Below are 14209 nucleotides of genomic sequence, written 5' to 3'. Positions count from 1 at the left end.
GGTCTCTATTATCTTCGCCGTGAATCATGTTAAACATTAATTCGACTTTTCTTTTCTTCTGTCGGTCCTCAGGAAACACAGTCATTGTTTAGAATAACAAAATGCTGTGGGAAAGACGCTTGATTTACTTCCTTGTTCTAACATGCGAGGTCATGTACCAGCTCCAGACATGTTTTTACACATAGTATGTACCAAATAATCTCTGATATGTCTGGTCTAGGTATAGTTCTGAGAGTAGAGATGGGTAAATATCTCAGTGTATCATTAATGGAATAAAAACACAACATAAACGGAATAAAAACACAACAATATAAGTAAGAAACGAATTAATTAGACTATATGTATGAAATGACATAAACTTTCACAAATGGTGTAGACCATTTGTCTTTTTTTTAATGACAGCTCCCAAATAAAAATGCAATTACACTTTTTCATGGCCCATTTTAACTTTGTAATGTTAAAGGGTTGATACATTTCCATGAGCCAGTACAATTCATACAGTTACAAACTCTATTGTTAGTTTGTAAGTGTTGTCCAGAGGCTGTTTGTTTCAGTTGCTTTATTTCTGGTCACACTTTTATTTGCAAATGTGTCCAAGATAAACCTCAAAGCAACAGACCACAACCACTTTCAGGCTATCGAAATAAAGAGTGAAGACATCCGTTTTTTAAAGTGTGACAAGTCTCTTGTGGTCCACACTGCTGAATATATGCAGTTTGAGTGCCATCTACTGGCCGACAGTAGAAGTGTAGAGGCCTTTCGATATGGATTCTTGCTGATTTCAGCTTATGGTTGTCCATAAATTGTTGATTTATTGTTATATATCATGTAGATGTAGTTGTAATCATTAATGCCGTTATTTGTATCTCACCGTTTGGAATTGCATGTTTACAGATGTGAGGGACTGGCTGTGCTGTGTCTGCTTTGACAGTTATTGCTGTTATCAGCATGTCTGTGTTTTTCTTTGATGTACCATTTATTAATACAGTGTGTACATGGAAATACTCATTTAGTAACATGTGGTTGTCATATAATCTGTTTTCTAAGAGAAGGCATTAGATTTAATCATTTTAAATATACTTTTTCAGGCTCAATATAAATCATAACTATGTTGAAAATTAGATGTCAGCGAGGGAAAGGTGCAGGAAAAAGGAAACAAGTTAGGTTAAGCTAAGCTAACAACACTGAGACATTTCAGTCATATACTTTAACCTAAAATATGTTATTTACATGATTTCACAACAAACCAAATTAGCTATTGTATTTAAGTAAAACAATATTGAATTTACTGAATCTGACTACAAGAGGTTACAAAAGGTACCAACCGTGATAATCAGTGAAGCTTTTGGATGCCTTTATCCTGAAGATATGACAATATTTGAAACTCTGCATTTCAGCAACTTGCATGTTTAGTAGCAAGGGCACTGGCGAGAAGGTCAGTCCGCTATTTTAAGCACAAACCTACATCCTCATGCCCTAACAAAAACAATTTGCCATCCAAAGTGAGAGATTTGGAGAAATTAGCGGTGTGTGTACATTTTTGGATGAATAAATTGAATACACAACATAAAAAAATGTTCAAGCATTGTGAAAAAAGGAAAAACACAAAAACAATAGAACATTATTAAACTGATACTTCACCCAAAAAGGAAAATTCTGTCATCATTTACTCACCTTCAAGTTGATCCAAATCTGTATAAATGTATTTGTTCCGATGAACACAGAGAAAGATATTTGGAAGAATGCTTATAACTAAACAGATCTTCCCCCACTGCCTTTAAAAAAAAGAAAAGTTGCACACACAAATATATCTGCGAAAAAAACATCCCACTTCTTTTCCTCACTTAACATTATGATGTCATCCTTCAGCAGATGGCAGTATGCTGCATTGTGACGTGTGCTTATGTTGGGAGCTGCCATGAACAACAGTAGTGTGGAATGGAGTAACATAATACTGCAGTTGCCTCTCAGTACTAATCAATGAAGTACACATGCTCATGTCCTATGGTATTAACACACTACTAGTCCTATGAGGATGAAAATCCACGAACATGTATGACGACATTCATCTGCCTAGCCAGGTATATTTACTAGTACATATGATACAAATATTCTAGGTTACTGTAGCTTTGATTATCTTTCCTTCAGCATAAAAATAGACAACACATTTAAAGAAAACAAAACGCATGTACACAATATTTGTTTGCAAATGCAATTTTTTATATAAAGTAGATAGAAGAGTTGACCAAAGTCATTGCACGAACTCACATTCATACACACCCATATACTGTAACAGATTGCTTCTTTAAATATATTTTAGTTACATCTCATTTTTGTTTCATGTTGCTCAACAAAGTTCACGAAACGTGAAACCTAAGGAAAAGAGAAAAATCAAATTCCAGTTTGTTTCTTGTTGCTATACAGTTTTTTTAAGAATGTTACATCAACCACAGGAATTGCATGAAACATAATAACACATTTTTGTTTCTTAAATTGTCCATGACAAGAGGAAGAGTTTATATGCAATTGATGCCCCCTTTCTCACCCTTTACTATTACGGCCAGTTATCCTTACATTTTATTCTAGCCACATATTCATAGTAGTACAGCATCAATGCATATACAGTAATTTGCCCCATGTAGTGTACAAGACTTTATTACATTCAGCTAACCAATGATAAAGGTCTTGCTTATGGGTAGGACATGATCTCTGCATCAATAGCACCATCAGTATTTACCAGAATATGGCTAGACATAAACATGGGTGATAAATGTAAATGCAAGATACCAAAAGGAAAAAAACTGTACAGAAATAAATGATGGACTTAACAGAAATAAATGATGGACCTGTTGTCTGTTAGTTTTTTCCATAACTGATCTTTAAAACTTCACGTGTGCATAAACTTTAGCAGTTAGATTTACATGTATATTGCTAAACATAGTGCAATCAGGTCACAGTTTTTGATCAGTTGTGTGCTACAGGAAACTTATCATAGTGAAATTACATCCTGACACATGTGTTAAATAACACATGCCAGTGTGTCAGCATTTGCATATTGAAACACTGCTTTTTACGGAGACTTGTCAAGCCTCTGAAAAATCTATTCAACCTCTTCTGTGAAAATTTTGTTGGACCTGTGAACTGTTCAAAGTCTTTCTCTGATCATGGTTGATCATCCTTGACAAGTCCTTGTTCTCGAGCGGTAGAACTCTAACTAAACTCTCATTTATGGGAATGCCGGCATTTCAAAATATCTCATCAGCAAACACAAATATTAACACTGGATTGTAATGTGTGTCACATTAAGTAAGTAATGTACTGTATGCATACTAATGAACTTCTGGTTATGATGAATTATATATAAAACACTGAAATCGTTTTTCTTTTCTTTGTTTTGTTATTTTTTACAAAATATTTGTGACATTTTATGTCTTCCGGTAATGTCTTTCGGTGATTTCCTATTTCTTTTTTCCTTCAAAAATATCTATTCCTTATGAGAAGGCTACAAAAGCTTGCTGTACATTTGGCTGCTGTTCTGACAACTTTAACTTTTATGTCTGTATGGCACATTAGTTTGGAGCACTGTCCAAAAGAAAATCATACAAAGATTGTGACCATCAAATCATAAACAGTGATCTTTAAAAGTGTGTGGTTGGTCAAAGAAGCATGCATTAACACCCGTATAAGAACATACAGTACTTGTTTTTGAAAATACAGAAAATATCCACCTTGCCGGTAATTTGCTCCCCTTTAAAGATTTTCTGTTCTCTTGAAGATAAGAAGAGGGCGTATAATGGAAACAGAGGGATGTTCTTTCTTGAAGTTGGAAATTCCATTCTGTTGAACATCGTGCAGTCAGTTTGTCATCATAAATAATTTGACCTCCGATACATTTGTTTGTCACTCATCACAATGGTTTCACACCAGTTGGACAGAACATCTCATGAAATGGTTCTATACCTGCTGCAGTTTGAGACCCAGACCTTCTTAAAGGCCACTAGGATATGCTAAACAAACAAAACATCTTGAAGACATGATGCCATGCAAGAGACAGCCTGACCAGTAGTTCATGGGATCCTAACAAAGGAATTTATCAGTAACTCAGTTGAATTTGTTGTGTGGGATTTATGTTCATGGAAAAACTGTAGTACCAAGAAGCTCGAACGAGCGCTGAGGTTAAGCTGAGTCTTTGGTTTGCTTCGGTTTTGAAAGGGTTGCTAGCATGGCTCCACTGAATATGTCCTGTTTTCACACTAGTTAGTCTGTTTTGTGCACAAATCTAGGCTTTCAATTCAGGGGTTTTCGTTTTTATTGTGAACAGAATTACTGAGAATTAAAAATGACAGGTGGTCATGTTTTGATCTAGATGTGATTATTTCAGGAAGATCAACATGCTGCACTGTTGGTCAAGATTACTCCTTGTCTGTTGCTATGGTGATGAAGCGTCGGCTATATCTGGCAGTTGACCTTAAAATGCCACACAACTGGTCAGATAACACCTTCTTGTTTGTGGTGGTGGTGGTGTCCTGGTTGAACCTCAGCAAGGTCTTTATAAGGTTTACAATGTCTGATCCAAAGTCATTCATTGCTACAAATAAGCTTCAAAACTATGCTCCGAAGCTTCAATTTAATAAAGATTGAATACTAATACTGACACTAAAGAGTTTTTTTTATTGTTTTTTTATTTACAAAGCTCACTTATCGATCAAGGCCTATGAGCAGTCGGCTCTCTTCTTCTTTCTGACTCTCGTTCTTAAGGTCAGCAAAAACCTGGGTGAAGTAATGCGGGTCAGAGTTAAGCTGAAGCATTTTGCTACTCATGCGATTGATGATAGCCAAGCTGCGATTCCAGAAGGCATCTTTGTCTGTCTCCGCCAGAAAGGGCTTGAGCGGGTAAGAAATCTCATTCCCCATGTAGGAATAAGACAGGTAGAGGCAAGTGAGGAGCTCAGCCTGCAGCTCGCGCTCGCTGGACACCTCCGCTGAAATGACCTCACGGCAGAGCATGTACAGGAAGACCACATTAGCTGGAGTAATAAAGCCCTGGTCCTGCCAACCCTGCAGCAGTAGGGACCGGTCTACGCTGCGCAGCCACAATACAGGGTCAGCGGGGGAGAGGCGCTTCAGTCGGTAGCAGCGTCGGCACAGGAACTCACCAAGACTCCTTAGCAGCTCGCTGGTGGAAGCCTGCACGATCACTCTTTTGGGTGTGCCTGCATTGGTGGCTTGGCCCACAGATCCAGTGATTGAGGTCCTTTTTGCAGTTGAGGCCACATTTGCTGTGGTCTTAGATGTGGGTATGGAGTTCACAACTGGTTCCTGCGTGAAGTTGGAAAGATTGGCAAAGGACTGGGATTTCTTCAGGTTTTGGCTGTTGAGGGTGCCCACACTTTCTTCATCTTGACTGTCACCAGAGGCCAGCTTCTTAGAGCCCTTTCTTTTGGCTGAAGCCGCCACTATGCGCTTCCATGGCAGGACATTAATGAGGGACTGCCGTTTCAAGCCCTTGTCCTTGGCGTTTTTGCTGTTCTGCACAGCTGTGTAATGTGCCAGAGGGGGTGGTATTTCATCAAAGAGGCCAGCCTTACGGTAGCTCGGAGAGACTGAGAGGACAGTTCCCATTATGCCTTTATTATAAGGAGATGTGTAGATATGGAATATATGCCTGATAAGAGAACATAAAATAAATATTGGTCAAAAATCTGATTCCTAATTAAGCAACACAAGCGTTTCATGAAACCACCCTCACCGTTTTAACACAGCATACATGCCCTTGCTGATGAACATGCGCAAAACTGGGCTATGCATACAGAATCACAATTTATCAACGCAGTCTTTTCTTGCGTTTGAAACATTATTTCAACCCATACAAATGTATACTTAGCAAATTGTTTGAAAGACTGATCCAAATGGATTTCCTGTCTACGTGAACTGAACCGGTGGTATGCGATTCAGCATTAATGCAGACTATTTGAAAGCATCCATCTTAGCTACAAAATGGATGTCGAGAATGTAAACACATTCAGTTTTCATTAATTACTGTGAAAACCCATCTAGCCTACTTGATGAGAAAACAGATAGCATTACATCATTTAATTCAAAACGCTCATAAAGCCATAATAATCTCTTACTGTTATGTTATGGGTCTGATAAGAGTTGGCCCAAATAAATGATCACGCTTCAGAGTCAAAACGAGCTTTTGTAAATAAAGATTTCGCCGTTATTGCACACCAAAAAAGCTCACTTTGGTTGTAATATTACAAATGTAATACAATTATATTTTTATATTACATAACCTTGGTGCAAGCAAATTTGCTTTTGAATGTAAGATTATTTGATTTAAACAGCATGGACTGGCTATATATGTATACTTTTGGTTACTTACCAATGAATGCGTCTTCCGTGCTGTGATTAATGTATAAAAAAAAATTATATAAAGAAATATCCGTCGAATAATCCGGCAACAATCTCGCTTCCTCGCGCCGTGAAACCACCGTGTTCGTCGTTGTCCAAGGTGCTGAAAATGGAACGTCAGTGATTAATTATGCTTTTACGTAAAAGCGCGATGCAGTCAATGGGTGTTCAGGATTCTCCGGTTGCTGAGGTTATTTCCCAGATGCAAATCACGTCTTTCTACACAAACCATTCCATTCGATGCATTGCAATTGGAAATTCTTTATTTTTCCTCCTCGAGCTTCACCATCACACGCGGCTGTTTCACATCTGCCCGTCTGTGATCCCCTAGGTCAGACGAACGGCTAAAACGCTAAGCTAGAATCCTCGAAAAGCTTTATCGCAGACCTAAAACTAAAAACACACACCCGTGTCAAAGGTACAAAAATAAATGGCAACTCCTTAAGTAAGACTTTGCGTTAATTTGGCCCAATGTTTCCAAATGACAGCTCAGAGAGAGAAAAACTGGCCCTGCAGCTGGGTGGGAACTTGGCAGTGGCTTAGCACCATGTAGTCAAGATGCTGTCCGTCAAGTATGGTCTTAAATACCCCTGGTCACATCAACATTTATTATATAGCGCTTCGTTGTCTTAAACGCTAAAGGTAAAATCTTTAATCACGATAGAAACTACAGCATAGAAACTACAAATGATCATCAAGAAAGATTGACTTAAATCCTAATGTGTGCATCGATAAATCTCAGTGGCGCAGAGACATGAATGGGCAACCCCCTTTGATCACTTCTTCCCCACACGCACACGCCCACACACGCGCGATCTATCACGTTTATCCAATCATCATAGTCAGACATGCAGTTTAAGGACGTAGAGTCATTTGCACCCATTTATGTTAATACGTTTTTCCCGTCATCACGTTCTTGATGAATTGGCGAGAAAAATACTTTTAAATCTAAGGGTTTCCATTACAAGTATCATCAGCTGTTAAAAACCATTGCAAAATATTGTGTTTCTTTTCATAGTTGAAAACCTACAGACACCAGCCTATTGTTTTCATTAGAACCAGTACAATTCCCATTACAACCATTACATCAATTAGAATCAGAATATTATATATATCTATGTTTGCTGAAACATCCAGAACCCCGCTTTCTTGACTCAGTGAACTCAATCTCCCGGCATGCCTCAGTGGCGCTTCCGGGGTAGCGTATTCAATGATGATTGTTGTGTGAATCAGGCAATTGGTGAGTGGTAAGATGGCGGCTGCGGCGGTAGAGTTTCAGAGAGCACAGTCGCTGCTCAGTACGGATCGGAACGCGTCCATTGACATTTTACATGCTATCGGTAAGCGCGTCCCGTCCCGCTTGCTTTCGTGGCGCTTTTATGATGCTAGAATCCAAAGCTTCGGTTTGAACCTCAGGCTTGTTTCCCTCATGGCGATGTCTAGATCAGCAGCTAAATGTGTTAGCCGGTGTCATGCTGCTGACTCACTGTGACAGACGTGAGAAAGCATTTAACGTTAGCTGCATAAATGATCACCACTCCTGCTAACTTCACATACGAGTTGCCATTTATTATCCTTTGATATTGTTTAATTCCGGGGAGCTCCTGGTGTTAAATAAAGCAAATTCAAGTAAACTGGCCCCGTTGAGTCCGTTAGCCAATCAGCTAGCTTCATTTTCAATGAGCTAAATTATTTCTTTGAGGTAATCGTGACTAAACATGTTTGAAAAACAAGGGAGGAAAGGTCTTTGTTATGTGGTGGATTTAAGCCTGTTTGTATTGGTCTTTACTAATGAATTGTCTTTTTAAGACAGTAAATGTTAGATATCTGACGCGATTCTAAACGACGTTGGCAGTAACTACCAAAAGTTGTCAACTGATAGCTAGCAAAGTAGTCGTTTCTCCAAACTAACGTTACTTATGCTAATGTGAGGATCTCCATATCAAATATTTTGTCTTCTGAGGAATTTTATTTTGTTTTAAAATGCTTTTAATTTGTCATGCATCTTACCAACATTGTGAGGAATGCCATTTAGGCTTAATCGTGTCAGACAGTAACTTGGTCATCGAAACGAATAACGTTTCTCAATATAATCTCAAATGCTTTTTGTATTATTGCACATTAATTCCGTAAAATTACATTGTTGATAGTTTTGTTTGGCATGTAGCTTGATATGTGTGTGCTTGTCACGTATAATGTGATATCACACCAAGCCATTTTTTGACTGTCAGCGTATTAATAAATTGAGATAAATATGGAGACTTTTTTACTTTAACGCCTTGTCTTTGTGCACAACAATGTTTCCCAATAAAATGTGTTAAACTTAGCATAACAACATAAAACTACACAGATTGTATATTATTTAAAAAAATAACCCAACACTAAGAAATGTCTCAATTGTTTTAGTTAGTTTAGCTCATTTTAAAGCTTGTTTTATCTTTAGGCTCTAAACGCTGCTGCAGTTACAGTTGTTTAGTCATGGTTGGATGTTTGGTTAGTTTAAACGTTTTGTCATCAGAAAGTAGTGCCTTTGGTTTTTCTTTCTAAATTTAACCATGATGTATTGTAACTTTATGGTAATACAAATGGAAATCAATTGGCCAACAACAACACTTTATCTATTATAAAACCATGGATACTGTCCTGTAGGGCTGTACTTAATATTTATTAATCAAATTCGCCACTTTCATTCCACAGTCAAACGAGACATCCAAGATGATGATGAAGAAGCTGTGCGTGTCAAAGAACAGAGCATCTTGGAACTGGGCAGACTGTTGGCCAAGACTGGACAAGCTGCTGGTAAAGATGTTCAACTAGTCAGCTCACGGAGTACACATCACAACAAAACATTTGCTTCAGTTAAACATTTGGCTGAAGGTCACTGTTGTGTGGTGAGTTCTCATTGCCCTCAAAGTTAATAACTATTTTGCCTACATTCCTGCTTTACATAGAATTGGGAGGTCTGCTGAAGTATGTCCGACCGTTCCTGAACTCTATCAGCAAAGCAAAGGCGGCCCGGCTTGTACGCTCCCTGCTTGATCTGTTCTTGGACATGGAGGCTGCTACTGGTCAAGAGGTGGAATTATGTTTGGAGTGCATTGAGTGGGCCAAAGCAGAAAAGAGGACTTTTCTACGACAGGCCCTGGAGGTGAGCACCTGGCATTGTAGATTATAAAATACATTAGTGCTGCTTGATATCTAGGAGTTATAATCTGTGTTTCGCAAGCAACACTTTGTCACTTAATGTTTTGTGGAACAACAGGTTTTCTGGAAAACAGATCAGACAGTCATATTGTTATTGATCAGATGCTGGCTGAAGTGATTTCTCATCAATGTTACTTAATATTCTTTCAGGCACGTCTGGTCTCCCTGTATTTTGACACCAAACGGTACCAAGAGGCTCTGCAGCTCGGTAAGTCTTGGGGAGGAAATGCTTGTTGACTTAAATCCTCTTACAGGTTATTTAAAGCCTATAACCACGGCCCACCTATGCCATATCCAGGCACTCAGCTCCTGCAAGAGTTAAAGAAGATGGATGACAAAGCTCTGCTGGTGGAGCTGCAGCTGCTAGAGAGCAAGACGTATCACGCATTAAGCAACTTGCCCAAGGCCAGAGCAGCTCTCACCTCTGCCAGGACGACAGCTAACGCCATCTACTGCCCTCCAAAGCTTCAGGCTGCTTTAGACATGCAGTCAGGTATGTTTCTATGAACTTTCATCCTTCTGCAAGACTTTTAGTGTTAAGAAAAAGCTATGTGGAAGGTTGATGACCAATAAGGTTTGACAGTTTCTTAGCCATAGCTACCATGCCCTGGCAGCTATGGTTAGTTATGTCAAAATACACATTCTCTCAGCATTTACTCTCCATTATGCTACAGTTGATGAGCTGTGACATGTTAAAAATACAAACATAACTAATAGATCAACAACAGCACCTGCATTCACATATTATCACATCATCACACAAGAACTGCAGCATTTTGGACAATGGAGAAAAACTAAAATAATATAAAACCAAAGCATAAAATAAATGGGCAAGAAAATAACTTGTAACAGCACGTTGTGAGCGCGTCTACATTTAAAACAACGAACTTGAGCAAGGCTGGCAATGACGTACTCCGTTTGGAGGAGTAAAGCCCTGACAAATGTAGCATCAACAATCAGATGAATTACACTTGTCCAGTTTCGTCAAAAGGTTTGCTGATAGGTTTGCGTGAGTTAACACATGTTTAGCATATTTTTCTTTAACCATACAGAAAGCTAAAAACATGTATTTAAAAACGTATTATTAAATGATTATTAAAAAATATCATGAATGTTATTTAACTTTACCTTTAAAATCGTTTAACTGATAGTCTTAATCGATCAAAATTTCAACGGTTCAACGGTCAATATGAACATCCCCACTTCAGACTGCTCACAATGTGCAGATTGTCTTGGTTTGAGCAAGTTCCTTATAAACATAGAAAATAATAAATAAAGTATGTTTCATTTGTAGATTATTTTATACTTTGGAGATTCCAAACATGGGCATTTTCTCTTGCATATTAAAATAGACCATTTCTTTATTTGCAAAAAATAATGATGTCTACTGTTGCTGTGAAGTCAGTCATAATGCCAATCCCCCCTCTGTCTGTTCCTCGAAAGTTAAATGTTTTTGTCCTGATTTGTCAGACTAAACAGATCACTCTCACTTTCTCCTGCAGGCATTATTCACGCTGCTGAAGAGAAGGACTGGAAAACGGCGTATTCGTATTTCTACGAGGCCTTTGAGGGCTATGACTCTATTGACAGTCCGCGTGCCATCACTGCACTCAAATACATGCTGCTCTGCAAGATCATGCTTAACTTGTGAGTCCTTACTGTTTTTACTGTCTTAAGCACACATTGTTATACTGTGCATGTTATCAGGATGAGTTGTACTTGTTTTTCATTTGAAAAGAATAGGTTGTTTGTATATTTGGTTTCAATGTTCATTACAGTTTTGGTTTGTGTGGTTTTTATGACCGTGAATTGCTGAGGTATGTTTATGGACTCACTAACACTGTTTGACATTGCAGGCCAGAGGATGTTCAGTCCCTGACCAGTGGCAAACTCGCCCTCAGATATGCAGGCAGACAGGTAGATGTCATTTCTTGTGCTGGGTTATTGTGTTCATTATCCTTGTGTGTTTAACTTAAAGCCATTATATTCTGTAAAACCAGCAAAATTATGCTAATGCTGAAATGTAAAAATCAGTGGAGGATAATATGCCCTATCTTTCTCTTTCTGTAGACAGATGCACTTAAATGTGTGGCCCAGGCCAGCAAGAACAGGTCCCTCGCTGACTTTGAGAAGGTTGGTCAGATGTCCTGACTTTAAAGGTCAATACAATCCAAGTCCACCTGTTTTCACAGTTATGATATTGTCCATCTCTTTTATCATGATTTAGGCTTTAACAGAATACAAAGCTGAGCTTCGGGATGACCCCATCATCAGTACCCATCTGGCCAAACTCTATGATAATCTGTTGGAACAAAACCTTATCAGGGTCATCGAGCCCTTCTCCAGAGTGCAGGTAATGTCCTGCTTGATTATGTACACTTCAATGAACATTAATTTATGCATGCGATTGAAGTTATTTACATAACATGTTTATCATAAACCAACAGATGGAACACATCTCTGAGCTGATTAAACTCTCAAAGGTAAGAATTTTCTTTGCACTTGGCTCTGCGAAAGACCGTTTTTCCCCTATTGAAACATCCAGCTGCTACATTCAGATTTGTCAAACAAATGTTCCTTATACTGCCAGGTGTGTCTTACATTTTTTGACTGTTGTTTTAAGCATCCTTTGAAATAACTTTGTTTTGCATTATCACCTCAGGGGGATGTTGAAAGGAAGCTGTCCCAGATGATTTTAGATCAGAAATTCCATGGTATGATTTCACTTGATTTACAACTGTTCAATACATTGACCAAGTCTGCAATAAGCATTTTTCTGTTTGGGTGGTCCCTCTTTGTTTGTGCCTGATGAATAATAATTTACTCAAATCATAGGAATCCTTGACCAAGGGGAGGGTGTCCTGATTGTTTTCGATGAGCCTCCGGTAGACAAAACATATGAAGCCGCCCTTGAAACAATTCAGAACATGAGCAAAGTAGTGGACTCGCTCTATAACAAAGCCAAGAAATTGACATAGGTAAGTCTATTGTATTATGTTCTTGATAACCTAAATAGTTGAAGTATGTTCGCTGCTACAGCTTTTTGTTTTTCTGTGTATAGCGCAATATATATTATTTCTGTTAATTACTTGTATTGTGAAACAATTATTGATCGATTTGGTGAACTTGGTTTTATGCAGGTTGAGCGTTGGACCCTGCAGCTGAGAGCATGGCCAGTGTAGGAGACCCTGGGGGAAAGGGAGGGAGCGATTGCAGACATCAAGTAAAAAAACACCCAAAAAACTGACTGGTTCCTGCTGTCCTTCCTGGCTTTCACTTGGACATTTTTTACCACCTTCCTCAATGGACGAACTACTTCTAGTACTACGGGATCACCTTTATTATTAAATCTTTTTGCTGGTAATGCATTTCTTTGTATCGTGGCTGTGCTTAATCAGCCATCAGGGAATCTTCGAAAAAATAAAAACTCCCCTGCATTGTAACGGTTTGAAATGTATATACATAGATCTCTTGTAGGGCAAAGCTGATTTGGCCAGTCCAGGGGTCACTGTTTTGAGTTGTAGACTGCATTCCCTATATAACGGTTTAAGGCCTAAGCCTACTCCCCCAAGGAATCCCCGGCCTACCTCTCAGTTGAGACAGCATACTTGGACTTTGTCATGCAGAGAATTTCTGCAAAGATGCTGTTTGGATGGGGACACGAGTGGTTTTCGTTCCCTGGCCCTTGCATTCCTGCCCTTCCTCTTTGTATATAACGTTGCCAAGCGCCTCTATCTGGCCTGTCATGCTGTTGCTCTTTTTTTATAAAGCAAAAAACATAATAAAGTCACCAAGAGAACATGACTGATGAAGTGCTTCTGTATCGAGCATCTGAACTGTTTGTATGATGTTTAGTCTAGTTCTTATATTTAAGTGGGTCAAACTTAGAAAGATCATTAGGCACATCTGTAGGTGAGCTATTACAGGCTATCAATCATTATGGGGCATTAAATTAGGAGATTTAAGTCCATTTAAAAAACATACGTTACAAAAAACATTAGGTCTTGAGATGAAACGATCGCACAGATATATTTTAAGATATGCCAATGCAAGTTGTTTTCGATCAAGAGGCCTCCAACGTGCAAGTTAGTCTGCGACTAGGCTAAAGCCCCGTCCGGGAAACCGCCCCAAAGTGTCAAGTCATGGTGGCGTATTTAGTACCCACAACATCCTGGTATTGACACAACTACTGGTTTGTGGTGGGTTTTACCCACTAATGGCAGTTGGGGTGGGGTTCAGGTCACCTGACATTTAGCAGTCTTCCAATAAGGTAATCTGTTTGTATCAAAACCTTTATCTTATTAAAATAAAGCATCAGTAATCATAAAGAGAAGAGATAACACCAAATGGGTAGTTTTGTAAAAAGGTGCTTAGAGCGCCATCTGTTGGCGCTATGAGGTTTTGCCTGGACTACCTATAGCGCATTTAGGATCAAGAATAAAATCCTTGTAGTAGTTACGCTACACTTTCTTTTGTTATGCTTGAAGGGGGTTCACACTTATTTATCTCAAAAACGTTATTATTGCACAAATACTGAAACGCAGAAAAACTGCTACATGGGCTCGCGAGTAAACCATCTGTAGGCCTAATA

At 38.8% G+C, this 14209-nt stretch overlaps 2 protein-coding genes across 2 annotated transcripts; one reads left to right on the top strand and one right to left on the bottom strand.

The window, feature by feature from the left end:
• Positions 1-2205: 2205 nt before the first annotated feature.
• On the bottom strand, positions 2206-7959 carry cdk5r1a (cyclin dependent kinase 5, regulatory subunit 1a (p35)). Its single transcript, XM_079457375.1, has 2 exons — positions 6386-7959; positions 2206-5665 (listed from the first exon to the last, which is right to left on the bottom strand). The coding sequence occupies exon 2, from the start codon at positions 5620-5622 to the stop codon at positions 4699-4701; it is 924 nt and encodes a 307-aa protein (XP_079313501.1). The 5' UTR covers positions 5623-5665; positions 6386-7959; the 3' UTR covers positions 2206-4698.
• Positions 7591-13554, top strand: psmd11a (proteasome 26S subunit, non-ATPase 11a). The gene is made up of 13 exons (XM_079457374.1): positions 7591-7754; positions 9112-9213; positions 9366-9562; positions 9769-9826; positions 9917-10111; positions 11121-11265; positions 11475-11535; positions 11689-11751; positions 11846-11971; positions 12066-12101; positions 12281-12332; positions 12454-12596; positions 12759-13554. Exons 1-12 carry the CDS (start codon positions 7667-7669, stop codon positions 12594-12596), a joined length of 1266 nt encoding a protein of 421 aa, XP_079313500.1. The 5' UTR covers positions 7591-7666; the 3' UTR covers positions 12759-13554.
• Positions 13555-14209: the final 655 nt, after the last annotated feature.

Source organism: Barbatula barbatula (genome assembly GCF_947034865.1).
Source record: "Barbatula barbatula genome assembly, chromosome: 5".
Lineage (NCBI taxonomy): Eukaryota > Metazoa > Chordata > Actinopteri > Cypriniformes > Nemacheilidae > Barbatula > Barbatula barbatula.
Note: the sequence above shows the minus strand (reverse complement) of the source record. Positions and strands in the feature narration are given on the sequence as shown.

Coding starts and splice junctions, on each gene's coding strand:
- cdk5r1a (XM_079457375.1), bottom strand. CDS start 5,622: ATGGGAACTGTCCTCTCAGTCTCTCCGAGCTACCGTAAGGCTGGCCTC.
- psmd11a (XM_079457374.1), top strand. CDS start 7,667: ATGGCGGCTGCGGCGGTAGAGTTTCAGAGAGCACAGTCGCTGCTCAGT. Junction 7,755..9,111: donor TGACATTTTACATGCTATCG/GTAAGCGCGTCC, acceptor TTCATTCCACAG/TCAAACGAGACATCCAAGAT. Junction 10,112..11,120: donor TGCTTTAGACATGCAGTCAG/GTATGTTTCTAT, acceptor TTTCTCCTGCAG/GCATTATTCACGCTGCTGAA.